The 24,716-nt window shown below is 54.4% G+C and overlaps 7 protein-coding genes across 7 annotated transcripts in view; 4 read left to right on the top strand and 3 right to left on the bottom strand.

The window, feature by feature from the left end:
- Window positions 1–147: 147 nt before the first annotated feature.
- Window positions 148–5,115, bottom strand: BBA_01287 (eIF4-gamma/eIF5/eIF2-epsilon; the record flags this gene model as incomplete). The annotated part of the gene is made up of 8 exons (XM_008596384.1): window positions 148–2,175; window positions 2,222–2,278; window positions 2,337–2,490; window positions 2,841–2,911; window positions 2,968–3,255; window positions 3,319–4,502; window positions 4,552–4,722; window positions 4,785–5,115. The coding sequence occupies 8 exons, from the start codon at window positions 5,113–5,115 to the stop codon at window positions 148–150; spliced, it is 4,284 nt and encodes a 1,427-aa protein (XP_008594606.1).
- A 3,753-nt stretch (window positions 5,116–8,868) lies between these two features.
- BBA_01288 (HSF-type DNA-binding protein) lies at window positions 8,869–10,963 on the top strand (the record flags this gene model as incomplete). The annotated part of the gene is made up of 7 exons (XM_008596385.1): window positions 8,869–8,925; window positions 8,997–9,013; window positions 9,063–9,135; window positions 9,195–9,335; window positions 9,391–10,263; window positions 10,311–10,509; window positions 10,566–10,963. 7 exons carry the CDS (start codon window positions 8,869–8,871, stop codon window positions 10,961–10,963), a joined length of 1,758 nt encoding a protein of 585 aa, XP_008594607.1.
- Window positions 10,964–12,975: 2,012 nt separating this feature from the next.
- On the top strand, window positions 12,976–14,687 carry BBA_01289 (eukaryotic and archaeal DNA primase small subunit; the record flags this gene model as incomplete). The annotated part of the gene is made up of 4 exons (XM_008596386.1): window positions 12,976–13,250; window positions 13,310–13,504; window positions 13,563–14,009; window positions 14,066–14,687. 4 exons carry the CDS (start codon window positions 12,976–12,978, stop codon window positions 14,685–14,687), a joined length of 1,539 nt encoding a protein of 512 aa, XP_008594608.1.
- Window positions 14,688–14,833: 146 nt separating this feature from the next.
- On the bottom strand, window positions 14,834–16,081 carry BBA_01290 (tRNA m(1)G methyltransferase domain-containing protein; the record flags this gene model as incomplete). The annotated part of the gene is made up of 1 exon (XM_008596387.1): window positions 14,834–16,081. One exon carries the CDS (start codon window positions 16,079–16,081, stop codon window positions 14,834–14,836), a length of 1,248 nt encoding a protein of 415 aa, XP_008594609.1.
- Window positions 16,082–16,521: 440 nt separating this feature from the next.
- On the top strand, window positions 16,522–17,422 carry BBA_01291 (Tim17/Tim22/Tim23 family protein; the record flags this gene model as incomplete). Its single annotated transcript, XM_008596388.1, has 4 exons — window positions 16,522–16,735; window positions 16,866–16,985; window positions 17,072–17,260; window positions 17,319–17,422. The coding sequence occupies 4 exons, from the start codon at window positions 16,522–16,524 to the stop codon at window positions 17,420–17,422; spliced, it is 627 nt and encodes a 208-aa protein (XP_008594610.1).
- A 697-nt stretch (window positions 17,423–18,119) lies between these two features.
- BBA_01292 (DNA mismatch repair protein MSH2) lies at window positions 18,120–20,993 on the bottom strand (the record flags this gene model as incomplete). Its single annotated transcript, XM_008596389.1, has 3 exons — window positions 18,120–20,741; window positions 20,790–20,921; window positions 20,970–20,993. The coding sequence occupies 3 exons, from the start codon at window positions 20,991–20,993 to the stop codon at window positions 18,120–18,122; spliced, it is 2,778 nt and encodes a 925-aa protein (XP_008594611.1).
- A 2,954-nt stretch (window positions 20,994–23,947) lies between these two features.
- Window positions 23,948–24,716, top strand: part of BBA_01293 (uncharacterized protein) — a gene marked incomplete at both ends in the record, with an annotated part of 1,577 nt that continues 808 nt past the window's right edge. Inside the window, one exon of the mRNA XM_008596390.1 lies at window positions 23,948–24,607. Within this exon, the coding sequence (XP_008594612.1) occupies window positions 23,948–24,607 (660 nt within the window). The remainder of the gene's footprint in view (window positions 24,608–24,716) is intronic.

A 24,716-nucleotide genomic window follows, 5' to 3' on the forward strand; every position in this document is an offset into this window, starting at 1 on the left:
CTGTCATGACTCTCACATAAACTTGCCAGTTCCACGAGACACTCTGCAAAAGTAACGCTGTGATTGTATTGGTATTCTTCTTCTTCTTCTTCTTCCTCTTTTTCTCTAACAGGCTGCATGCCCCCCTTTTCATTTGACTTGTCACCCTTACTCATCATCATCGTCGTCATCATCTTCCTCCTCACTCTCATCGTCCTCCTCCTCCGCATTCTCCAACCACTCCACTAGCACTCTGCACTTATCCCGCAGCGCCGTCATGTCCTCTCCGTCCGCCGCTCGCTCATCCGCCCACCACGCCAGGATGCCGTCCTCCTCGAGCACGTCGAGCGCGTACAGCTGCTGCATAAGCGCCGCCAGCACCGTGCCCGCCCTCGCCGCATCGATGCCACCATTCTCCTTTGCCGCCGTCACCTCGCACAGCGCCGTCTGCGTTGCCAGGATGAACGCAACTTGCTCCGGCTCGCCGCCGCCGACGCCCACCTCGTCCACAAACTTGACGGCACCGGCGCGCGCTGTCAGCGCCGTCTCCGCCGCCTTGCTAGGTTCAAGCGGAGTGCCATTGCCGGGGGCGGCGAGCTCCGCCGCGCGGCGCGCAAAGGCCGTGGCGACGGCCCGCCGCATCATGTCGTCCGAGGCATTGTTGGCGAGGCGCAGACCCATAAATTCGAGTTTGGCCGAGTCAAAGTCGCCCGAGGCGGCGCGCAGCGCGTCGAGCAAGCCGTGAACGGCGTCGGCGTGGAAAGACTCCTTACCGGCAGCCTCGGGGTCGGGCTCCTCACCAAAGGCGGGCTCGCTACCGTCGCTTGAGTACGTGTCGGACGCGAGCGTTGACACCGATGATGTCGAAACGTTGAAGCCAGCCATGGAGTAGATCAGTGACTGCTGCAGGCGCGCGGGATCATCGTCCTCGAGCTCGTCGAGCTCTGGGTCGTGAAAGGCGGCGCCGACGCCGTCAGGACCGACGAGGGCAGTATCTGAGGTGACGGGCTTGCCGAGGGGCGAGAGCGCAGAGATAGCGGTATTTTCAGCCACAACGACGCCGTCGCCAATGTGCACGCCAAAGGAGAGGAGCGCGCCGGGGGAAACGGTGGCATTTTTGCCAACCTTTGTGCCGTCAGCGAGAATGGCCCGCGTGACGGTGGCGTTTTCATCGACGGACACTTCGTTCCAGAGAAACGAGTCTGTGAGGGTGACACCGGCACCGACAACGCAGTCGCTGCCGATGATGCAGTTGGCGACGGTACTGCCGGCGCCAATGGTGGTGTTGGCACCAATTATCGAGTTGCGCAGGCGCGCGCTCGAGGCGTGGCACGCGCTCTGCTCGATCACGACGTTATTATGGTGCGACTGATATGCCGACTTGGGAGAAAGGTTATTCTCAGGAATGTACGGAAAGGTCCAGCGGCCGAGAACGTCGCGGCTGACGGCGTCGTACATTTGCAGATTGCTCGCGCGGGCGGCGTAGCCGTCCTCGACAATGTGCGTGTAGATTTGCTTGCCGTTGAGCTCCCAGTCCTTGAGAACGCCGTGCAGGAAATTCCGCCGGGGCAGCTCGTAGTCGAAGCTCTCAGACCACAGCGCCAGCACCTCCGGGGTGCAAATGTCGATCTGCGCGTCGATCAGGTCAGCGCGCACGTCAAAGTCGGTCGAGAGCTCGTCGGGGATGGCCGGGTCGAGCAGCGCGTAGTGATCGCCGCCAAGCGGGCTCATCTCGTCGTAGTGCAGGCAGCGCTGCGTCTTGTTGTCGACAACGAAGACGGGCGTAAGGCCGCTGGGCTTGGTGCGGTGCGCGTCCTGCCCGCCGCTGCGCAGCACGCACGTCATGATGTTGAGCGCGCTCTCCTCTCGCCGACGCCGGTGCGCCGCGAGCACCTCGTCGAGCATCAGATTCGACACGAGGTCGCCGTGCACCAAGATGAAGTCGCCGTCGACGAGGGACCGCGTATCGAGATCGCGGAGGACGTCACCCGCGGATCGTGCGTCCGCGACGCGGATGAACTGGATAAGGGAAAACGGCGACGATTTCGAAGCCGTAGACCATCGCGAGCGGTTAATGTGCTCTTCGACGGCGTCGGTATTGGCGCCGCAGTATAGGTAGACTTCGTGGACGCCGTTCATCGCTAGGAATTCAAGGGTGTATTCGATCAGCGGCGTGTTGCCAAGCGGAAGAAGACACTACGCCGGTTAGCATCATGCGCAATAGCTGTTTTGTGAATCGTACTCTTGGCTTGTCGACAGTAAACGGCTTGAATCTGTCTTGAAACGAATCGGCGAGGATCTGAAAGCTTCCGGTCAGTTGACAACGGTTAATACCCCGCGGTAGCGGCCACACTCACTACCGCCTGCAAGACATCCTCGCCCTTGCTTTCGGCACCCGATTTAGCGGGCTTCTTGCCCTTGCCCGAGCTGGCACTGTTCTTTCCCTTGTGCGACATGCTTGCGCGAGAGGAGGGGGGGAAACAATGCGCTGGCCAAAAGTTGAAGAAGGAGCTTTCGAGGTGGGTTGTGACTCAAAATCGACAGTGGGTGAAGTGGGCTCAATGTGGTGAAATGGCTTACCCTAGAGCCGTTCGTTTGTGGGATGCATCTTGTCGAGGCAAAATTCAGGACAATGCAGTTTGGCAACGATTTCCTGCTAGCTTGACTTTTTAAACACTATCCATCCTTCTGTATGGGTTGTTGTACAGAATCGTGTGAGAAGTACTGACAGTCACTTTCGCTTGTTGCTTCACACAGCTGCTACGGGCGTGGTCTACCCTGTCTTGCTCACCTCACAAAGAACGACATGAATTTCGGAAATACGCTACAAGCCGATTCGTTCACCGCCTTGGCAGCATTACGTGTTCCACGGAGTGATGCGTGTCTTACGAGGAGACCCCAACTCATCAAGGGCCTCTTTGATGACCCTGCTCTATCAAAGCATTAGCCAATCGGGCGAATTCACATCACTAACCGCCAACAACTTACATGAGGACGAAGGCTCAGCGCAACCGTAAACCGTCGCAGCACCTCCTTCAGGTCCGGCCTCCCCGCTTCCATGACGGTTCTGCCGAGGAGAAGGTGAATCTCGGCATCGTCGGGCGCCATCTCCAGGGCCGCATTCAGCGCCTCGGCCGCGTCTTCCGGCTCCTTGACCCTGAGGAGGAGCTTGGCCATCTGCACCTCGGTGAAGACGGCGAGTCGCATGGGCGTGCTGACCTGCGCGCGGCGAATGAACTGTAGCCCGAGCTCGGGAATGCCCAGCTCGTCGCAGACCTTGCCATCACTCACGTCAGTACGTTATTCTCGGGGGACATGAGCAAAGACCGAAACACTCACCCTAGCTATATTGGTCAAAACTACTCCATTGTCGGGAAAGACTTTTTGCGCCGCGAGGTAGTGCCGCAGCGCCCGCTCCGGCGCGCCAAGCCTCTCCTGCACGCGGCCGAGGCCGACCCACGCCGGGTAGTGCCGGACATCAATGCGGAGGGCGCGCCGAAACGCACGGCTTGCCTTGTCATACGCCTCGCAGTCGTGGTACTCGCAGCCAAGGAATGAGTACGCACGCGCGAGCTGCGGCCGTAGTTGTGTGGCGCGCAGGAAGCTCGCAATGGCGTCTTCGGGTCGCCCATCCAACGACAGGGCGCAGCCGACGGCGCACCACGACTGTGGCGACAGGTAGTGGCTGTCAACTAAGTCGTGGGCTTGATAGGAGAGCTGAACATCGTCCTTAAGATGCCATAGCGTGGCGGCAAGCACTTCAAGGTCCTCGACCCATGACGGCGAAGCGGCGCGTAGAGCTTGAAAGGCCCATTTGGCGTCCTCGTAGGCCATCATTTCGTAGTGTGCCCGTGCCATCTTGGCGAGTATCCATGGAGTCGCCTGCTGCTCCGCGGGAAGAGTGGCAAAGGCATTGAGACAAAGGCGTGGCTGAAAGCGCTGCAAATGGTAGTATGCTGTTCCGATTGTAGAAAACAAGTCGTGCAGAGGCTTCCGTTCTTCGATTTGAGCAGGTGTAAGTAGAAATCCCTGGGCTGTATCAGGTGTCATCAAGTCATCATGCCTCTTGTTGCAATCTTGTGAAGTTGTCGGCGTCTGTAGTTGCGATAGTCTTGCTCCTTTGTCAGGACGCGTCTTTCGAGATGTCGGCTCAAGTATGACGCGCGACTGCCGTGCGCTGCCACCAATCTTCCCACGGGTAGACAACAAATATGGGCTCGAACGGGCACTCGGCCACAGAGGCTTGAGATTACTAGCTGGCGCGGTATCGTTCGAGTGCAAAGCCAGCCACTCAGGAGGAAAGGCACTAGCTGCTGCGTCCTGTTTTCGTTTGGCAGGCGACAGAGCTTTAGGCGGAGACACAATGGACGAGACAACCATGCGCTCCGGATCTTTCATCTCTTCCTTCCTATCGCCAAACGAAGAGACTGTCTCTACTGGCGCATGTATAATCTCTGATGCTCCCGGGGTTTGGGCTAATGGTGACTTGGGCTGGAAGATGTTTGACAAGTGAAGAGTCACGCCTGTGCTCGTCAGTAACAGGTTTTGGAACGAGGTCGACGATACACGAACCCATGTCGCAGAGATCAGTAAAAGCATCCCACATAAAAGCATCTGCTTGCAGGGCCTGGGCGTAGGCATCGGCCGCATTTCGCAGATCGGAGTTGGCTCTATGCAGTTTGCCGAGGAGACAGCTCAATGCCGCTTTATCAGGGACAAACCTTTCCACAGATGCTGAAATTTCTGCGATTCTCAAATATTAATACCAAAGCCTAGCCATTAGATGATAGAAATGGGTATTATACTGAGCTCCATACTTGAGTGCAGCACTCTCTCCAGCACGAAGATCCCGTCGCGGTACAGCTTGAGCTCCAGACATGCTTGAGCAAATACATACGCGCAGCCAATATGCTTGCCATGGATGGCCTCGTGCTGACTGTATTCGTGCGCGGCGGCATAGCGGGCGAGACGCAGACAGCACAGTGAGCGTAGATGGACCCAGCTCTTGTTATCGGGACTCTGGGCATGCAAGCGGTCAAGGAGAAAGAGAGAGTTTTCAACAAGATCACAATCCAGAAATCGATATACTAGCCGAGTTTCAGCATCACCACCGGAAGGCCGCAGGCCACTTGACATTGCGTCGCGCGTGCGCAAGCTATGAGCAAAACTGCTGGGTCAAGGCTGAGGCTTAAGTACGAGTTGTGAGAATCAAAAAAGTTGTGTGTTCGCGCCAGGTAAGCGGAGGGATGAAGCTCCTATACCAAGGCATGCTGCGCCAGCATGTTTCTCGATGACTCTGGGTTGTATGGAGTTGAGCGGCTACCAAAATGTTGTGCGCTGCCGCTGTGTAGAGTGACACACGCCAGAGTTGAAACGAGGGCCAATCGTATCGAGCTTCCACTGCCGCCCAAGTTTTGTGATGCACACAAGCGGCAGCAATGATGTTTTGTGGTGTTACTGCGAGATGCGTGAGCGAAGTAGGTAGCATCAGAGAGTATTTGACTATCAGCAAGTCCTCTTGGTTGTTTTACCACGAGACCTTTCAGTGAATTAGTCGCCATAGCGGCGTCAAGTATGCCATTCACAGTCCAAGATTATTCAATCTTGGCCGCCGTAACTGAACGCCTCAAGACATGGGTATGTAGTGTCGAAATTAAGTTTATTGGATGCGGCTACTCCAGCCACATTGTGAGTGAGCACTGTGAGGTTGTACTGTGGAGCGCGCTTGTTGGCCCGCAGAGTACTCAGTACCTAGTCAAAGTCTCAGGCTCGTCTCATAACGGACATCATATGCAAGGCTAATTCTATAAGAATAAAAATAGAAAATGTCCTAGACTAGGCCCTTGGCCAGGGCCCGGGAAGAATGCGTGGCGATTAAACTGCTGCAGCCCCAGCACAAGCGACCTGTCAAATGTAGCAGCAGAGACATCAATCAGTAGTGGGGGGACTGGCAGGTCGGCCACGGCCCACGGCAACATTCCAGAAGCCTGGGCAACTGAGCACGGCCGCAGATTCGAGACAGGGCAAGGTGCAGGCCTGGTTAGTGTCGCCTGGTGGTATGGTGTGTGTGCGCCATTTACGGCTAGATCCGAGAAGCTGCTGGATGCTAGTCCTGATTGCGGTTTCGTGCAACGACTTCCGGGGCAAGAAAAAGCTTGAGTAAATTTCGAGCCAAGGCTCAAGGTTGCGGACTTGATGAGAGAAGTCGAGGTAACGCGAACGTGGTATTCTGGCGACTTGGCGTCTAGGCTTGCATGAGGTGAAGGATGGCGCGTCCTTTTCGATCGACAGAGGATGCCTCCACGGCCGCATCGAATTGCGGCCCACAGGGTAACATGGGTCAAGTCAAATCTTTGTTGTGGTGTAGTTGACTGCTTAGCGATGTGAAGCAGGTTGAGCCGGTGTCTGGTGAACGGTATTGATGGAGTCTGAGACAAGCCAGCTGATGACGAGTTTCTAGCGGTGAGAACAAGTCTTGGGATCAGGACAGGGGGAAGTAATGAAATTGTAAAATTGTCTAGCCGATTCAACTTAGAGTTTGTCAAATTCGGATGATGTTTCTGGAAAGAAATTGTAGTATCAAGGATAGGTGCTTGTGGCGGGAACGGAAAGGTACCGAGGAGCAGCCTGAATGGGGAGGTAATCGTTACCCACAAAAGCAGCAGACAAACGTCGGGTATTTTGTAGGCTGGTCGAGAAGATGTGATGATATCTTCCCATTGCGGTTGCGTCGCCGTGCCAAGTGGCCGAGGCTATCCTATCATCTTGAGTTGGTAGCGACTGTGTTGTTGGCAGCAAGCCGCAGTGGAGCGAAGTTGGAGGTGCAGGAGACCTGGAGACGTCGAAAGGGACGCGGGAGAGGCTAGCCAATGATGGCTTGATGAGCATGAACGGCAAGGCGGGCAAGCAATAATGACTGACAATAGCGCGCAGCGATGGATGGGGCGCTGATCCGAAGAGGAGAGGAGCGAGGTGTTGAGTGCGCATTACGAGGCGGCGACAAGGCGAGGTGGAGACTGGTGGAATTGCTCAGTATGATGCCGCTGGTGGTGCTTGTAATTCTCGAGTGAGAAGTATCAGAGTCAAAAGGGTGCGGATCGGGCGATAACGGTGATGGTAATGGTGATGATGGAGATGGTAATCTTCGCTTGGATACATTTGTGGTGTAGCAGAGAAGGGCTGTGAATCCTGTGATGGAGGCAATTGTGGCTTGACTGACCAAGGTTCGGAGGCTATGTGACGCTTATTACAGGACACGAATACAGCGGCATCACACGCAGAAGAGAGTTCCTAAGTACCTACGCGGGAAGGGGGTGTTTTCTGACATAGGTACCTTACCTTACCTGGTAGGTAACCCCTACAGCGTCTCCTGTTTACAATGTCTCCTTACTATCTAGTAACACTGTTAAGTCACTTAGATATGTTAGAATAAACCTATATTAACTCCTACACGTGCTAGATGTTCGAGCAGTCTCACTAGATAGTAAAATGACATTGTCTACGTGACAGCGTATTGTTATGTTGAAAAACACCCCTCGCGCGCGTAGGTTCCATTAAAGGTTGATAAATTTTCAGCACAGTGAACACTGTACGTAGACGCTGTAGTCAGTCACTGGAGTAAATATGGCCGCTGCCATTGACTGACACTAAATGACTGACATGCACTGCAGCGTACCAAGCCAAATACATGGACTCATTTTTATTATAATGATTGGGCACAACGGCAAGCTGCATCTGTTGATATAATATGCAAACTGCTGCTGCTGCTCTGCGCTGCATGCTGCACCCTGACCCGTCGCTCGTCTTGGTGCAGCTTTGGCCACACATCGACGCCACACCATTTACTAATTACGCCTCCACACCAACACCACCACTGCACCACCACTGAACCGCTTGCCGCTGCACCAGCAGTCTACCACTCTGTCCACTGAACCAGTCTACCACCTTTTTTTTCGCCCTCCTACACGCAACCTCTACCACGCACGGGCACCCACCTCTACGCACGACGCACGACGCACCACGACCACCGCCTTCTCCTCCTCATTCCGTCTTTTCTTTCGGCTTTGTTCTCGTCCTGCCCGCCAATCCTTCGAGACGCCGTCTTCCCATACAAACGTCCAGCCTTTTTTTTTTTTCTTTTCCTCGTCATCATCTTATCTTCTCTCACTCTAACCCCCTTTACCCCCCTCCCCGCCCCGTCCCGGTCAAATCCTCCGCCCCGGTCTTGAAACCTTGTTCCGTCATTTATTATTATTTTTTTCTGGCGCGCGAGTACAGGATACAAGATTATCTTTTTATTTTTATTTTTATTTATTACGCTGTTGCCCTCGCTAAAATAGTTATTACTACCTATTACGACCGCCTCCGCTCAAGCCTTGCGCCGACCGCCGCCACACTTGCCGCCTTGGCTGAGCCAAACCACCTTCTTCGTCGCCGCTACTGTCCGGCCGCTCGCTTTTTTTGTTCTATTTTTGTTCTTGTTCTCGATTTTTCATCAAGCCCACGACGTCCTCTATTCCTCCAACCTACCATTCAATTGTTCGCGCTGGTCATCTCTTTACGTCAGATTCATCGCTGCGTCGCCCCCGCACGCCAGTCTTTCGCCCGCGCTCCTCTGCTTGTTCGCTGTCAACCTCCTTCGGTGTCGCCGCTTGCCAGTATCCGATCCCAGCCTCGACTTCACTGCGCGTGCTGCCATACGCCTGCTGCGCACACCGTCTGCGCAGCCTGCGCGTAGCTCACAGCAGCTTCTCGAGTCGCTCTCGATACTGGATTTCGTACCATCGAACTCTTCTCTTCCGCGACCGCTCTCCTGGCCCACCTCGTCTTCTGCGAGGCGCCCACGCTGCAACCTCGCATCTGCGTCTTTTCACCCCGTCGTCAACCATCATGTCCGGCACAGACATTGGGCAGCCTCAAGGCGCTGGGAACAATGCCAGTGAATTTGTTAGTCACGTTGCGCTTCCAAGCCCATCATTCTCGCATTTCATTCTTCAATACTAATGCGCGCGCTACAGGTTCGCAAATTGTTCAAGTATGCCCTAATGCCGCTCGCTACTTTCTAATCATGCTGACCAGCGCAGAATGTTGGAAGACCCTTCACATCAAGACGTCGCGCGATGGGGAAAGGACGGTGATACCTTTGTTGTTGTCGAAGTGCGAAGCCCAATTATTCTCTTACTTGGCGCACTCCAAAGCTAACATAGAACAATCAGGGCGAAAAATTCACCCGATCCATCCTTCCCAAGCACTTCAAGCACAGCAACATGTCCAGCTTTATTCGCCAATTAAACAAGTACGATTTTCACAAAGTCAAGCCATCTGCCGATGCCGACGGCTCGGCGCCCAGCGGCAATGTACGACGCCATCTCTGAGCACCCGCAATCTATCCCACTCTGACAGCTGTCGCAGGTACTCGAATTTAAGCACCCAAACTTTCGCGTAGATAGCAAAGACGATCTCGATAATATTCGTCGCAAAGCCCCTGCTCCCAGAAAGGCACAGCAGCCCGAAGACTTTACCACGAGCCAGCACGTCAGTGTCATTTCCGAACAGCTCACCGCCACGCAGCAGCAGGTCCAGCAGCTGCAAGAGCTCTTTGCCGAAGTTTCCCAAACCAATCGACTCCTCGTCAACGAAGTCTTGACCCTACAAAAGATGGTCAATGCTCAAAAAAGCGCCCAACACGAGATGCTCAACTACCTGACCTACCCCGGCCGCACAAACCCTATGATGAACCGTTCCATGGCCCCCAACGGAGCGGTTGCGCAGACCGAAGGTGATGATTCCGCGCCCGAATTGCGAAGAGCGCGTGAGCTTTTGGCTAGTGTCGCACCCGATGTTGCTGCCGATCGCGAGCTCGAGCGACTGCACGACGTATACGGCCCCATGACCGATTCTAGCGCCATGGTTACTCCCGTCACCCTGCCCATGCTGCACGACCCCATCACCGACCTAAGCCGATATCCCGTCTATCCTGTAGGCCAAACTGTCGGCATCGACCCTTTTGCCTCGGACCACATCCAGAAACTCCCATACGCCATGCCCGGTGAGGCTGCTGCGGCCGGTGCGCTCGCCGATGCCCACCACCACGCCCAGCAGCACACACCGACTTCGTCGGGCCCTACCCCTATCATGGGAGCTGCCGCGCCTGCCAATTTGAGAGAAGCGCCGGCCATATGGGGAATCAAGAAGCCTCACGTTTTTTTGGTCGAGGACGATCCAACGTGCGCCAAGATTGGTATAAAATTTCTCAAGTCTATGGGATGCGAAGTCGAGCATGCCGTAAGTTGCGTCGTCGTTTTCATTAGAAACCTGCTGACACGGTGCAGCCTGATGGCGCCGAGGCCTTTAATCGGATGAATGCTGTGGGAAGAGACCACTTTGATTTAATCTTCATGGATATCATCATGCCCAAACTCGATGGTGTCTCTGCTAGCATGTATATACGGCAGCAAAGCCCTTCGACACCAATCATTGCCATGACGTCCAACATTCGCCCGGACGAAGTCAATGGATACTTTGAGCATGGTTCGTATCGCGTCAATCGGTTTCGGTCTCAAATGTCGGCTAACTCGGTGGCGCAGGGATGAATGGTGTCTTGGCTAAACCATTTACCAAGGAAGGGATGCTCAAGTCAGTAAAGACACATCTGGCTCACTTGCTCAAGAACCCGCCTCCGGCCGATGGTGCTGGCGCGTTCATCATGCCTGCAATGGGATTCATGGACGGCGCGACGCCCGTCAAGCTTGAGCCTCAGACGGCGGGCTCAGGTAACAACTGGCCGCCGAACAATGGCATGTCGCAAGGCGAGGTCGATCACGGATACATGGTGAATGGCGCTGCAGGATATCAGATGGCGGGCGGAAGCCGACAACCTTTTTCTGGCATGGACGGCCCGTCGGGGCGAATGGCGCCGGATCATGAGAGTCCTCCAGAAAAGCGGCAACGGCTGAATAATTCGCAAGGCAACTTTGTGAGCTAGTTGTGCGCTGTTTATCAATGTTGGAAAGTGACGGCGCGCAGGTTGAATCGTCGATGGTAGGAAGTCAATCGATGGTGAGGAGACGCAAACAGTCGAGGCTCTGGCGAGTGCGGATGGGCGTCGTTTTATGGCTGGTCCTTTGTCGGCCGCCTCCCTCGCATGCTGCGGTCGATCGCGGTCTGGACCAGCTTCATCGGGTGGGGTTCGGAGTTTGGGGCTTGGGTGATGCAAAGTGACATTGTGCCCCGATGTACATGCATCAAAATCGGGGTTTTCTGCTTTTTATTGATATCCTGTCTGGGTGAAGAAGGGAGTGTCAAGGTAGTCATTACTGCATGTCGAAAGCAAATGGGCTGTATGGGCAGTCTACGGCGTTGAGATTTTCCTCTTCTTTACATGCTGGTTATTACATTATTATTATAGCGGGCTGTTGGATATGTTACAAGGGACCAGAGCACAAAATTGTTTGTTTTTGTGTAAGAAGATGCTGTGTAACCATTATAACTGCGGGCAGGTGCATGGTCAGGTCGGGGTCTGGATGCGCCCATGAGACGGCCCGACGGGTCCTTTGGGGGCCAGATTGGAGGAGCCATGCCGCGTTATTTATCCGACGTGGATAGTCGTATACGGCAGGAGACTTGCCAAGACTATTGCCATATGATTATTCGGAAATGCTGTTTATCTGGTGACGTGATGTGATGTGACGTGCAGTGGCTGATATATGCAACTTGCATATACCGTGCATTTCACACTTTTGTATGGCACATCTGCTAATATGTACGGATATGTTTTTACGATCTAATGTAATTAATTTAATTTAATCTCTTTTAATCTTGTACTCAATTCGATACTGTTTTGTTTATCTTCTTGGCACCCTGTTTCAAGAGGCACTCGACTCTGCTCGGCGTCGCCCGTCTGCCGTCTGGGGGATGTGATGGGCCCTGGCGGAAACCGCGGGTTGCCGCGGGTGCCAGCCCAACCCGCCACAATACACCGAGAAACATGCATCCCCGTTTCAGCCTTTGGTGATCCCCACGTCTCAACAGTCTTGTTGGACAAAAGCAAAGCGAAAGCATGAGAGGAGGGGAAAGAAAAGCAAGTCCATTCGCACGGAACAAGACGTGCCGCTGCACCCTTTCCAGCTCTGGGCGGGATATGGTCGTAGCAGGACCGGCGCGCTATGTTGTTTGTTGGTGCTCTGCAGCTTCGGAGCTATTCTTGCTGCGTAGGAAGCGGCAGATATGCAGACTTTTGGATTGGGGATCCGTACCTACCTAGGCTGTGACTTCAGGTCACGGCTGCGCTTGGTGTAGGGTGGAGAGCGTAGGAGATGCCATCGAGTGTGCCTTGGCGACGATGGAGATTGAGCAAGCTGTGATCATAATGCCCTCAATCAGCGATAGTCGGCTATTTCAATGGTCATTTCACACCAAAGAATGACGATTACCTTCTGTGCGGTTGATGACGACGCTCCGTATTTACATGACGATGAGCCGTCACCAGTTTGTGAGCGAGCGGCTTGTGCCATTTCTTGCCAAGATGTCGTATCTCTTGTACGAGGACAACAAATCAGACAGCAGACAGCCTACGACGGATCATTGCTCAGTACGGATAAGCAGTATCTTTTTTCTACATTAATTCGCATGATAATTCTCCTCCATCCACTCAACGACGAGTGTACAACTTGATGAGTCTGATTTGTAGAGCCGACGGCTCACTTTCCAAAGAAAGAGCGGTTTTCCTCAAGAATGATCTCCTAAAATCTTCCAGAACAATGTGAGTCAGTCAAGAATTCTTTCCTTGAAACGGGAGAACCCTGCCTTGAGGACGACACTGCGATCCAGTCGCGAAAAAAGTGGGCCCATTAATGTGCACTCTACGCGTCGCGTCCACCACAGCGCGTCCCACCCATCTTCAACTCTCGGTCCCTAGTAACTGCACTTTCTTCGCAGCGAGAACCAAGCCAATCGACATTACCGCCTGCAACATACCCCGAATACCCCAAACTCAGCATGCCGCACGCAGAAGGTAGCTCGCCTACCGCTGTCAGGGATGAGCCTGTCGACGACGCCGCCATCACCAGCAGCATCCCTCAAGGCGACGACGACGACGACGACGTCGACATGCTCGACGCCAGCGGCGCCGCCATTGACGGTGCCGTGAAACAGACCGACACCAAGCTAGAAAATCTCTTTGACAACGATGATGACGACGATGACGAGGAGTTTCCGTCCTCGGCGCCCGTCAAGGCAGCGCCCAGCTCGCCTCAAGGTCCTGCCTCGCCTATGTAAGAGCGGTCGGCATGCGCAAGGGCAATCAAATAGAAGCTGACTTGCGGTGGTGCAGGGACTTGTCAGCACTTAAAGCTTCGGATCCCGAAGTCATGCGCAGCTTCTACCAGCGCCTGTTTCCCTGGCGCCAGCTCTTCCAGTGGCTCAACCACAGCCCGACGCCAACAAACGACTTTGGCCACCGCGAGTTTGCCTTTACCCTGCAAAATGACGTGTATCTACGATATCAGTCTTTTGCCACGGCTGACCTGTGAGCAGAATCTCAGCAAACAACGAGCTCAGTTGGAATTTCATACTGACAGAACCAGTCTCCGCAAAGACGTCCTGCGCCTCCTACCCTCCCGCTTCGAAATCGGCCCCGTTTACTCAACTAACCCGCGCGACCGCAAGACGCTGCGCAATTCCTCCGCCTTCAAGCCTCTCGCCAAGGAGCTGTGCTTTGATATCGATTTGACAGACTACGACGACATCCGCACGTGCTGCGACAAGGCCAACATCTGCAACAAATGCTGGCAGTTCATGACAATGGCGATCAAGGTCATTGACGTGGCGCTGCGCGACGACTTTGGCTTCCAGCACATCATGTGGGTGTACTCGGGTCGTCGTGGTGCCCACGCGTGGGTGTGCGACAAGAAGGCCCGCGGTATGGATGACCAGAAGCGCAAGGCCATTGCCGGCTACCTCGAGGTCATTCGCGGCGGCGCGCAGAGTGGAAAAAAGGTCAATGTGAGACGACCGCTGCATCCTCATATCGCGTGAGTCTTGCTCTTGGATTCAGCAAGTCGGATTCGCAAAACTAACGACCACACAGCCGGAGCTTGGAAATTCTCAAGTCGCACTTCCAGGAGGATGTTCTCACCGTGCAGAACCCCTGGGCCGCCGACGACCGCTTCGACGCGCTGCTGCAGCTGCTCCCCGACCGCACCCTCAATGAGTCCCTCCGCCACAGGTGGAATGCCTCGCCCGGCCGCGCCTCGACGTCCAAATGGGCCGACATTGATACGCTCGCCAAGACGGGCGCCAGCAAGTCCCTCGACGCGCGCGCTCTAAAAGAAGCCAAGCAGGACATTGTTCTCGAGTACACCTACCCGCGCCTCGACATTGAGGTCAGCAAGAAGCTCAATCACTTGCTCAAGTCGCCGTTTGTCGTGCACCCGGGCACTGGCCGCGTCTGCGTGCCCATTGACACGTCAAGCGACGAATCCATCGCGGCGTTTGATCCGCTCGCCGTGCCGACGGTGCAGGGCCTGCTGGCCGAGATTGACGCCTGGAAGGGGGACGAGAGCGAGGGCGCCCCGGCCGTGGCGGACTGGGAAAAGACGAGCCTGAAGCCGCATGTAGAGTACTTTCGGTCTTTTGTCGCGGGCATCATGCGGGATGAGCGCGAGGCGCGCGTCAAGAGGGAGCGAGACGAGGATTCCATGGAGTTTTGAGCGGGAAGGAAGGATGGGTAATGAACATGACGACTGTATATAAATGGTGTTTTGCTTTTCTAGCAGTGCATTTTGGGATCTTGGGTACGGTCATATTGTTTTACAAAATTGAAAGCACACTCGAAGCAAATTTGGCGCTTTATTCTCTATGCAATGGGTATTTGAGTCAATGCAGCCGTCTCCGTAAGCTTCTCTTCCGCTTGTTCACCACCGGCCTCTGCCCGCTCACCTTTCTTCTCATCCACCTCCTCGACCGGCTCACCATTCTCCCCGTCTGCCTCATCGGCCTCCACCTCCGCCTCCGCCGCCGGCTCCCCGTCCCCGCGCAGGATCCCTCCCTTGCGCTTCGGAATCACACTCAGAAACGCCTTGCCCCAATCCTCGTGCTCGAGCCATTTGAGCATAATGTCCACAACATGATTCGTCGCCAGCACCTGCCGGCTGCGCATCACCATGAACTGGCCAATCGGCAGTCGCGCCGTGCGGATGCCACGCTCGCGCGCTCGCCGGTAGCACAGGCCCTTTTCGCGGTTCTTGTCCACCAGCCCGCCGACCACGTAGGTCGTATTGGGCTCGAGCCGCGCGAGCGTGTACGGCGAGTCCGACGAGAGATACACAACGTCCTTGTACGCCGGATCCAGCGGAGGCTCCAGATCCGGCAGCGGGAACGGATCGTGTGCGTCGCGCGGCCACGGCGCAGGGCTTTCCAGGCTGCGCCGCAGCGGCCCAATCAGTAGCTGCTCGTTGTGCTTCTGGTTCCCTTCTTGCTCTGCCGCGCCGTCCTCTAGCGCGACCGTCTTCTTAGCGGCCATCTGCGCGCGCGCCTCCACCGCGCATGCTGCAAAGTCGCCCGAAAACACGGATGCGCCCTTCCAGCTATTCTGCTGCGCCTGCAGCACGGTATCGAAGCGCTCCGCGAGCTTGCCGTTGAAGCCCGCGATCCAGAGGTGCGCGCGGTACTTTGCGTTGCGATTGTCCGAGTACGCGCGCGTGACCTGGCTAGAGAGGGATATGCGCTCCTTGTCCGTCATGTAGGGCTCAAAGTCGCAGTCGACGACGATGGCGAGAGGCACGAGCGGCGCATTGGCGCGCTTGTCGCGGTTGTACACGACACGGGGGTCGGCGCCGCCAGCGATGAGCGCTGCCCGCTCTGAGCGCACGCGGAGTTTGTGCGCCTGCCGCTTCTCTTTGCGCTGGAGACGCCGGTCCTCGCGGCTGTCCTCCCAGGCTTGCTGCTTGCGGAGGCGTTTGAGCGCATTCTTGGACATGGGCGTGGGTTGCTGAAGATGGCTCACGGCGGCAGAAGGGAGGGGAGCGGAAGGGGCCGGCTGCGAGGGAGTGTGGGCGTCGGGGAGAGCCTCTGAAGGCGCGGTTGACGTCTCGTTGGAGCTCATGGTGTAAAGATGAAGCCGGCTTATACGGCTTTGTGAGATGAGAGTCGAGCGAGATCTCACAACTGGGGATAGGTATGTTGATGTAGCAGGGCTAATTCGTCGAGCTAGATTTGATATGGAAGCAGCTCCTAGATAAATAACAGCAGTGACTCTCATGTACGCTTGATGTTGGAAATATTCACACTTTTACACTGATAAGATGGTTGATGAAAATGATTAAAAAGCCGTTCTACGTTTTTGCTCTGCAAAATGAGTGGGCCAAACCTTCAAGTACCTCTGTACCTTTCTTTTCTCTGCGAAACTCCCATTCAACCAATCACAGCTCACCAATTGAGAATAAATCACGTGATGCACTACGGATTGAGCTGCTCTCACCAGAAGGAAAACAGCTCTCTCAATCTCCATCCTCTCTTCTATAAAGCCACCACCACCCCGACACCATGGCTAGCCACGAGGACCACGGCCGTCAGGCCGCAGCCGCCGTGCTGAGCAGCCCCTACCAGCCCCATGATGTTCTCGACGAGACGGCCAAGACGGCTGTCGTCGGCCTGGGTGCGGGCTTCTTCCTGGCGGCGGTGCAAAACGCCCTGTCGAAACGCAACGTCGGAGCTTTCGGCGTCTTTAGCCGCGGCGCCCCCGTCATTGGACTGATCGGTATGCATTGAAGCTGCTTGGAGTGGCCAATTGGGCGATGAAAACGGTCGACGGCGGTTTGGAACCGACACGATCAAACTCGTCCGGGGATAGGATGGGACCCGTGCTAATCTGTGTTGATATCGTGTAGCTGCGTCCCCGGCCGCGTACACCTTTGTCTCCCGTACCACGATGAACCTCCGCGAAAAGGACGATGCCTTTGCCGCCGCCCTTGGTGGTTTCGCCGCCGGTGCCGTTCTTGGTCTTCCCTGTGAGTAGCCCTCCCGCCCGCCATGCACAACTTCCTGATGCACCCGCTCGATCATGAGAGGAGTTAAACTGACACACATCGCGCAGCCAAGCGCATGCCTGTCGTGTTCGCTCTCGGCGGCTTCGTCGGCAGCGTCCAGGGACTCTTCAAGCTGGCCGGTGGCCGCCTCGACAGCTTCAAGGCCGAGGACGACGAATTCGCGCGCAAGGAGACGATCCGCCGCACGACGCGTGTGCCCGTCGAGCAAACCATTTCCGAAGTTGGCGAGGGGCGAGGTATACTTGACCACGATTGCTCCATGTATCCAGCACAACTGCTAACGATGTTTAACAGGCATCAAGCCCCCTGGCTACGAGGAGCGCCGCAGAGAGCGCATCCAGGAAAAGTATGGCTTCGAAATTAACCCCGTCAAGGCGACTGTCGAGGGCAGCCAATAATTTAATGATACCTCTCCCGCAAAAAGCGAGCATTTTTGCAAAATGATCGGAAACCCGACCCCGCCAGGGTTACGGTGGTGGTGAAATGAACCCTGTACATAACCCTCTTCCCGTGGCAGAGAAGAGATGCTACACTAGAGAAATTGGAGTTTTGTTCTTTTTTGTGTGTTTCATTCCCTTTGTTGGGGCATGACTCTGCCGCGCCGCATCTGGCCGAGGCAAGAAGAGGTACGTTTCTATTTGTTAACTCCCGACTCATTTTTCCACCCTACCCCGTTTTCTATGATGATACGTTGAGGCTGTTTATGATCCTCTGATTACATCAACTCACCATTCTATCTACATTGTTTCACTGAGAAAACCACACCTTTCGCTTTATTTACATGCCATTCGAGGGAAAACATGTCAAGCTAACAGAGACATTGGCAGATGACGGTAGAACATTGCTAAGAACGCGGCAAGAGATGGATGGGAGGTGCAATGTTTTCGAGGAAGCTTGGTGTGGCTTTGATACACAACACACATTATTTACTTGTTTCATCTTTTCATATTAGAAGCGATTCTTTGATATTTTGTATCCCGCGGTGCGATTCTGATTTCAGTTCTTGTCCACTGCTGTTTTGTAAATTTCAAACCTTGTTCAATCAACCAAACAACGCCGTTTCCCTGACAAAAGATTTTAAACCTACATCAAGCCCTACAGAGCCTTGACGGACTGAAAAAAGGGATTGGCCAGGAGCTTGTCATCCTCGCCCACCAGCGCCTTGAGCCGCGCAACCTGCTCCTCTTTGCTGAGCCCTTTGCCCTGGACCTGCTCGCGCCATCGGGCCAACAGCTGCTTGAGCATGGCGCTACCCTCCTCCACATCCTCCTTGCTGTACTGCAGCCCAAGATCCTCGTGCTTGGACGTGAAATCCTCGAGCTCGTCGGCCTTGCGCTTGGCCATGCGCACCACCTTGTCCGGGAAGCGCACCAGCTCGGCGACGTGAATGCCAAAGCTCTGGTCGCAGATGCCTGGCTCGACCTTGTACAGCAGCGTCACCTCGCGCTTGTCCGCCTTGGCACCGTCGCCGCCAGCGCCGCCAATGTGCGCCGTGACGTGCAGGTTGGCGACGTGTGGGTGCTGGTCGGCGAGCGCCGTGAGCTCGTGAAAGTGCGTGGCAAACATGGCAAAGCAGCGGATTTCTTTGATGATGTGCTCGGAAATGGCCCAGGCAAGGCCGAAGCCGTCGTAGGTGGACGTGCCGCGGCCGAGCTCGTCAATGATGATGAGGGACTCGGACGTGGCCGACTTGAGAATGTTGGCCGTCTCGAGCATCTCGGCCATGAACGTCGACACGCCCTTGAGCTGAGAGTCGCTGGCGCCGACGCGCGCGAGGATGGCGTCGAAGATGGTGAGCTCGGCCTCGGCGCAGGGCACGAAGCAGCCGACCTGCGCCATGAGGGCAATGGCGCCGACCTGGCGGATGTACGTCGACTTGCCGCCCATGTTGGGCCCGGTGATGATGAGAAACGACGAAGTGTCGCGTGTGAGGGTGACGTCGTTTGTGATGAACTGCACGTCATCCTGCAACTCGAGGCACGGGTGGCGCGCGCCGAGCAGCCGCGTCTGGCCCTGGCCACGAGGGTGGATGGTCGGACGCACGTACGCCTCGGGGGCGTTGACAGAGCAGTGCGCGAGCGAGACAATGACATCGAGGTGCGCCAGGACGCCGGCGAGGCGCTCGAGCACGGGGCAGTACGACGCAGCGACCTGGACGACCTCGTGCACGAGGCCACTCTGCGTGCGGTTGTAGTTTTGCGACAACTGATCGTGCTCGCGGCGGTACGCCTGTAGCTTCTTTGTAGTAAAGTAGACGCCGTTCTTCTGCGTCGAGCACTCTTGGTATTTCGACTTGTTGCGGATGCAACCGGCCTCTTGCCGCGTCAAGCGCATGCACACGCCGTGCACCTTGTGGCTCGTCTCGAGAAAGATCTTCTTGTCCGCCTCCTGATCAAGGTCGTGCGCAGCTTCGTTGAACTCTTCACGAATGCTACGATCCAGCTGATCAAGCTTCTTGCGGATAATGCGTAGGCCCGCATCATAATCGGGCTTGATTATGTACTCGTGGCGGTCGAGGGCGTTCAGATCAACCGTCTGCTCGACCATGTCTTGCAGCCGCCCGAGGCTGTCTGACAGGTCGCGGAGCTTTGTGGTGTAGGCCTCGTCGAGAGGGTCACGATAGGTCTCGTCCATGACGCCTTCGAGCGTGCCGATGAAGCCGGGAAGCCGGATAACAACCTGGTACGCGCGGACAACATCTTCAAGGTTAGCCTTGCCGCGCTGAAAGCGTTTTGACAGCCGATACAAATCCGGCACGGAGCGCAGGTGTGTTTCTTGCATCGTCTGGCGGAGCTCAGTGTCGGTGTAAAATGCTTCGACCAACTGTTGACGCTTTTCGATTTCTTCCTTTTTCATGAGTGGTTGCTTGAGCCACTGCGCCAGCAAGCGGCTACCCACTGGCGTTTTGCAGTGGTTTAGAACCCCATAGATGCTCATCGTCTTTGCGCCGTCTCGGGGACCGGGCATGAGATTCAATGCCTTGAGCGCAGCGGCATCGAGCTTCATGAACTGGGCTAGATCGTGCTGGTAGAGCTGATACTGGCCAAAATTGGAAACGTCCTGGAGAATGCCGAGATACTTGATGAGAGACGAAGCCGACCCCATGGCCAACTTAAGGTCCGTCTGGGGCAGCAGGCCCGTCGCCTTTTCGTCCTTGAGCAGACGGGCCAGGTCTTGATCAATGTCACGGATGCCAAAATCATTTGCAGGGCGCTCGGCAATGGCAACACCGCAATTATCAATGATTTGGCGGAGTTTAGCGAGCTCAGGATCCTTGTCTTTTTCGCTCTTATCCTGGGGGAGAAGACACTCGCGAACGCCGAGCTGGATGAGAAGGGCCTCAAAGTTGGAGTAGAGGTCATTGTCAAGGAACTCGCTGACGCCGAGTTCGCGGACCGACGCGTCGGCGAAGCAGACACCGACAGCACGGGCCTCGGAGGCCTTGGCGGATATTTTGACGGCCATGATCATGGGGGCCGACTCGACCTGGCCGCCGAGGTCGTCCTCAACGTCCTGCAGGTTGCCAGGTGAGGCCTGCTTGATGCACTTCCAATTCATGCGGCCGTTGGAGCTCTGCCATATTTCGACTCGGCGGCCGAGTTTGAAGAGAGCCTCGCGGAGGAACTGTCGGAAGACGGTGACGGTCATGGTGACCGAGGGGAGGCCGGTGTGGTCATTGCGGCCGAGCTGTCGGACGACAGAGGTGGTTTTGTAAACCTAGAAATGTTAGGACTGATGTGAATTTGCCGGGAGACTTGAGCATACGGTATTGGCAATGTAGTTGGCATCATCGCCGTGGGACGTGTACCAGTCGCCCCGATCGAAAATGCGGACGGTGTCATCGTTGACGGCCGGAAGCGACTTGAAGAAGCGGATGAAGCCGCCCTCGTCATCGAGCTGCTGTTGTCAGTAGAGGTAGAAAAAAATGGAATTGAGTCCAAATACCTTTAGTTCCGGACGGGAAGCCATGTCTGGAGATGAGGCTGCCGGAAAACTGCTGGCAGATGGTTTCTTGGCCGGTCAATGGTGCCGGAGCGGCGGTTTGGCTGTGGGCGCGTTGGCGAGCGGCCAGGGTCTTGGGGAGACGCGTTTTCGGGGGGGTGGCTCAATTAAAGTGGCGACGCGAAAGCGGCACGGTGAGAGGAGAAGCGTGGCGGTTGATCCATTTCGCCAAACAGGATATTCAATAGGAAATTGAGCAAAACAATAGCAAAGAGCAAATTGTCACGGAAATTATAACAAGAGTCAAAAAGGAAATGACGGCCAATGCGCGATCATTTATCTGCCTGATTGTGCTGCCTCTGAAAAAGACTAGCCCTCTAAGTCAGAGTAATTGGCGGCTAAGTACCTAGAGAGGATGTTGGAGATTGTTTAGTAACTAATTAGTAAAACCTGAGCGATAATGCTAACATGTATTTCAAGTAGGCGATGCTAGATGGAATAAATGTAATTTTTATAGCACTACTGTAGCTGATTAAGAAGAGTAGACCGGAGGAGAGATATCGTGGCTAGCTAAACGCACCTGGAAAAGAATACCCACCTACGCGGGATGGGTGTAGTTTCTAGCATAGTCCTTAAATACAGCGTCTCCTGTTTATAATGTCTCCTTAATATCTAGTAACACTATTAAGTCACTTAGATATTCAGTAAGTCTATATTAACTCTTACACGTGCTAGATACTCTAATAGCCTTGCTAGATAATAAAAAGGTATTTTCTACGTAATAGTGTATTACTACTATGTTGAAAAACACCACTCACGCACGTAGGTACCTGATCATATGGCTATTACCTGCCATGGATGCCCTGCGTGTACTACTAGCCACGTGCTAGCTACCTACGAAGGCGGATGGTACGCGCTGACCTAAGCTTGGCTTGGAGGATGGCCCCCGGCGTTGTTACTGCTTTTGGGGGATGTCCACGCGCTAGCAGTGCCATCTTTGCTGGTGAATATCCACCATAGCCCCTGTCCACGACATTGGCAAAGTGGTCAGTCACGACTCACCAGCCGCGCTTCCATGGCTGCGATGTTGGTGCATGTTCCAAGACTCCAGCTCCAGCAACTTGCTCCATGTCCGTGTTCCATGTTGACGAGAAAGTGCCCGCATGGCGCTGCCAAACATGAGTTAGCCTTTGAACCAATGCAAGAGATTGGTGGGGGGCTCAAGGCGCAGCTCGTAAGTTCATCCATGAGTCAGTGAAACGATCGATGGAGGGCGCAAAGGCAGATCTAAGACAAATCACTCCGTACTATAATGCCGAATAGCATAGACGATTCTATCATTACGAGCCTTTCTCCGAGGCTTCCGGCAATGATAGTACGTTCGGGCATGGAACGGAGGACCTTGCAGCCGGGCCAACAAGCACTGTGCCAGCCTGCCGATATCTTCCATCCATTATTTAAAGCGCAAGTCTCTCATACATGCTCTGTAAATATGCGTTGACATAATCACGGCCTTCATGTCTGAATGGACATTGACGGCGGCGTGGCTGCCAGGAGTGCAGCCAAAAGTACTCGATAAGCCTCCCAGATGGCCGGTGATTGCGTCGCAATGCTCTTGAAAACGTATAGTTCGGGCCTCGAACGACCTGAAGCGACGTCTAGCCGCGATCAACGCCTCCTTGCTCATCCCGAGACACTCGGCGAAGCGTGATGCGCGCGGTGACCCGTCGTCTCAACCATACAAGGCACGTGTAGCAAGTCTCCATCGTCCACTTCTTTCATGCAAAATGTTTCCAAGTTATTGTTTATTATATCTTGTAAATAGCAGCTCATGCGTCCTTGGCTCAGTTCCAAACAAGCTAGGGGTATAGCAGATGGGTTATCAGCTGGTCCGGCAAGTCCAATGAACCGCTTTCAGCTAACTATTATTACTCAGGGCAGCGGCAACTTAACTGAAACTCAATGTAACACCGAGCAAGTTAATATCCAGTTGTATTCTTATTTCTAGATGATTGCATATCTATGCTTTTACTTACTTTATTAGTACCTGATGAGGACGTATAGGTACAAGGCTACAAAAACGCAGTCCCTAAGCCTTTTCTTGACAAATTGCCAAGCAATCCAGTCGACTTCACCATCCGTCAATTGGAAAACGAGTCTATATTTCCTCTGTCTTACTTGACTTGCATTGCTAGGCGATACTCTCGCATGATTTACAATATCTACTTCCCCACTATGATATGCAATGCAGGTTTTGTTCAGCCCAAAGATCGGATGGTGGCAGAACCCTGCCATACACTCTTTTCTCAGACCTGAATGCTCTTAGACAAACTTGTTTATATAGTACTTACTTCTGAGAGTTATGTCAAAGTTATGCTAAAGCTACTGGGATTGATATGACGATCCTGACTGAGTTGGTTAAACGCTTCGGCTTGAGTTATACAGACTTGCAGATAAGTGAGAATTGATTTACTCATGAATCCAAATGCCTGTAATCAGACAAATGAACCAAAAAGTCATGACATTCTCTTGTTGTCCCATTGACTGGCTGTAAGTCAAGAATCAAGGGAGTAATGTTCACCCGTCGCCTGGTACCTGCCAGCGGCGATTGAACAGAAGCATGCAGAATCTGAACACTATAAAGATCCTTAATTAAACCGCCTGCCCCGCCGGTGGGGTCCGTCTCGCATGTATTCCGAAACATACCGGCATGACTTTTCAAATGGCATTAACATTGAAAGATGTCAGTACTGAATGCTCTTTGATATACATCTTTCAGTCAAATTTGTCTACGTGGGCTTACGGGGACAGCTGAAATACTCAGCTTCATGTAAATGATGCCTTTCTACGAGTATATAAAGGCCCTCGAGGGTTGCCTGCTTCTATATCGATCCTCAGCACATCACGGTCATCTACTCCTGCATCGATTGCAGCTTTTACATCAACAATAAGCAGACGCAAAAAGTTTATTAAGAACCAAAATGAAACTCATTGTTGCTTTACAGCCGGCCGCAGTCACGGCCCTATCAATCGGCAGTTTTTGGTCCAGTCTCGAAGCCAGAGAAATAGATGGGCCAAGCATCAGCCAGACGTTTGAGAGCCTTGCAGGTCTTGGCCTTGTCAACGGCACTGGATGTGTGATTGACGACGACGGAGCCCCTAAGAGTGCTCGTACTGACACAGAGAGGAGCTGCACCAATCTACAGCAACAGGTTGATACAGGCCTCGAACAATGCATCAAACGAGCAAAGGCCGCCGAGAAGGCCGCCAAAGACGGGTCAGCACTTTTCGAGCAATACTTCAAGACACAAAAATCCGAAACCCGCGACAAAGTGGCGAAATTCTTTGCCACGATTGCTGATGGCTGCAACAAGAATGGAAAGCAGCCAGTCTCTGTTGAGTGCACCCCGAGTGCGCGATGCACTCTTCCGCAGACCGGCAACATGGAGCTGGCGGCAATAGCAACAAACCAACCAGGCGGTGGGAGCTCAATTCAGCTTTGCCGTAGTGCCTTTACCATGCATGGAGATAGGAATGGTAACCAGCGCCGTCAGGACCGGGGCCAGTGCGAAGAGAACCTGTCCAAGCTGGGTGATTTGTTTGTGCACGAGATGTCTCATGCAACAGTGTCGACGGGAGATGTCATCTATGGCAAGGAGGGTTGCCTGGGAAGCAGCCGCCAAAGGATGGAAACAATCCCCCTAGTGATGGGAACAACCCACCTATCAATGGAAACAACCCGCCTGTCGA

This window comes from Beauveria bassiana (assembly GCF_000280675.1).
Source record: "Beauveria bassiana ARSEF 2860 unplaced genomic scaffold BBA_S00003, whole genome shotgun sequence".
In the NCBI taxonomy this organism is placed as follows: Eukaryota; Fungi; Ascomycota; class Sordariomycetes; order Hypocreales; family Cordycipitaceae; genus Beauveria; species Beauveria bassiana.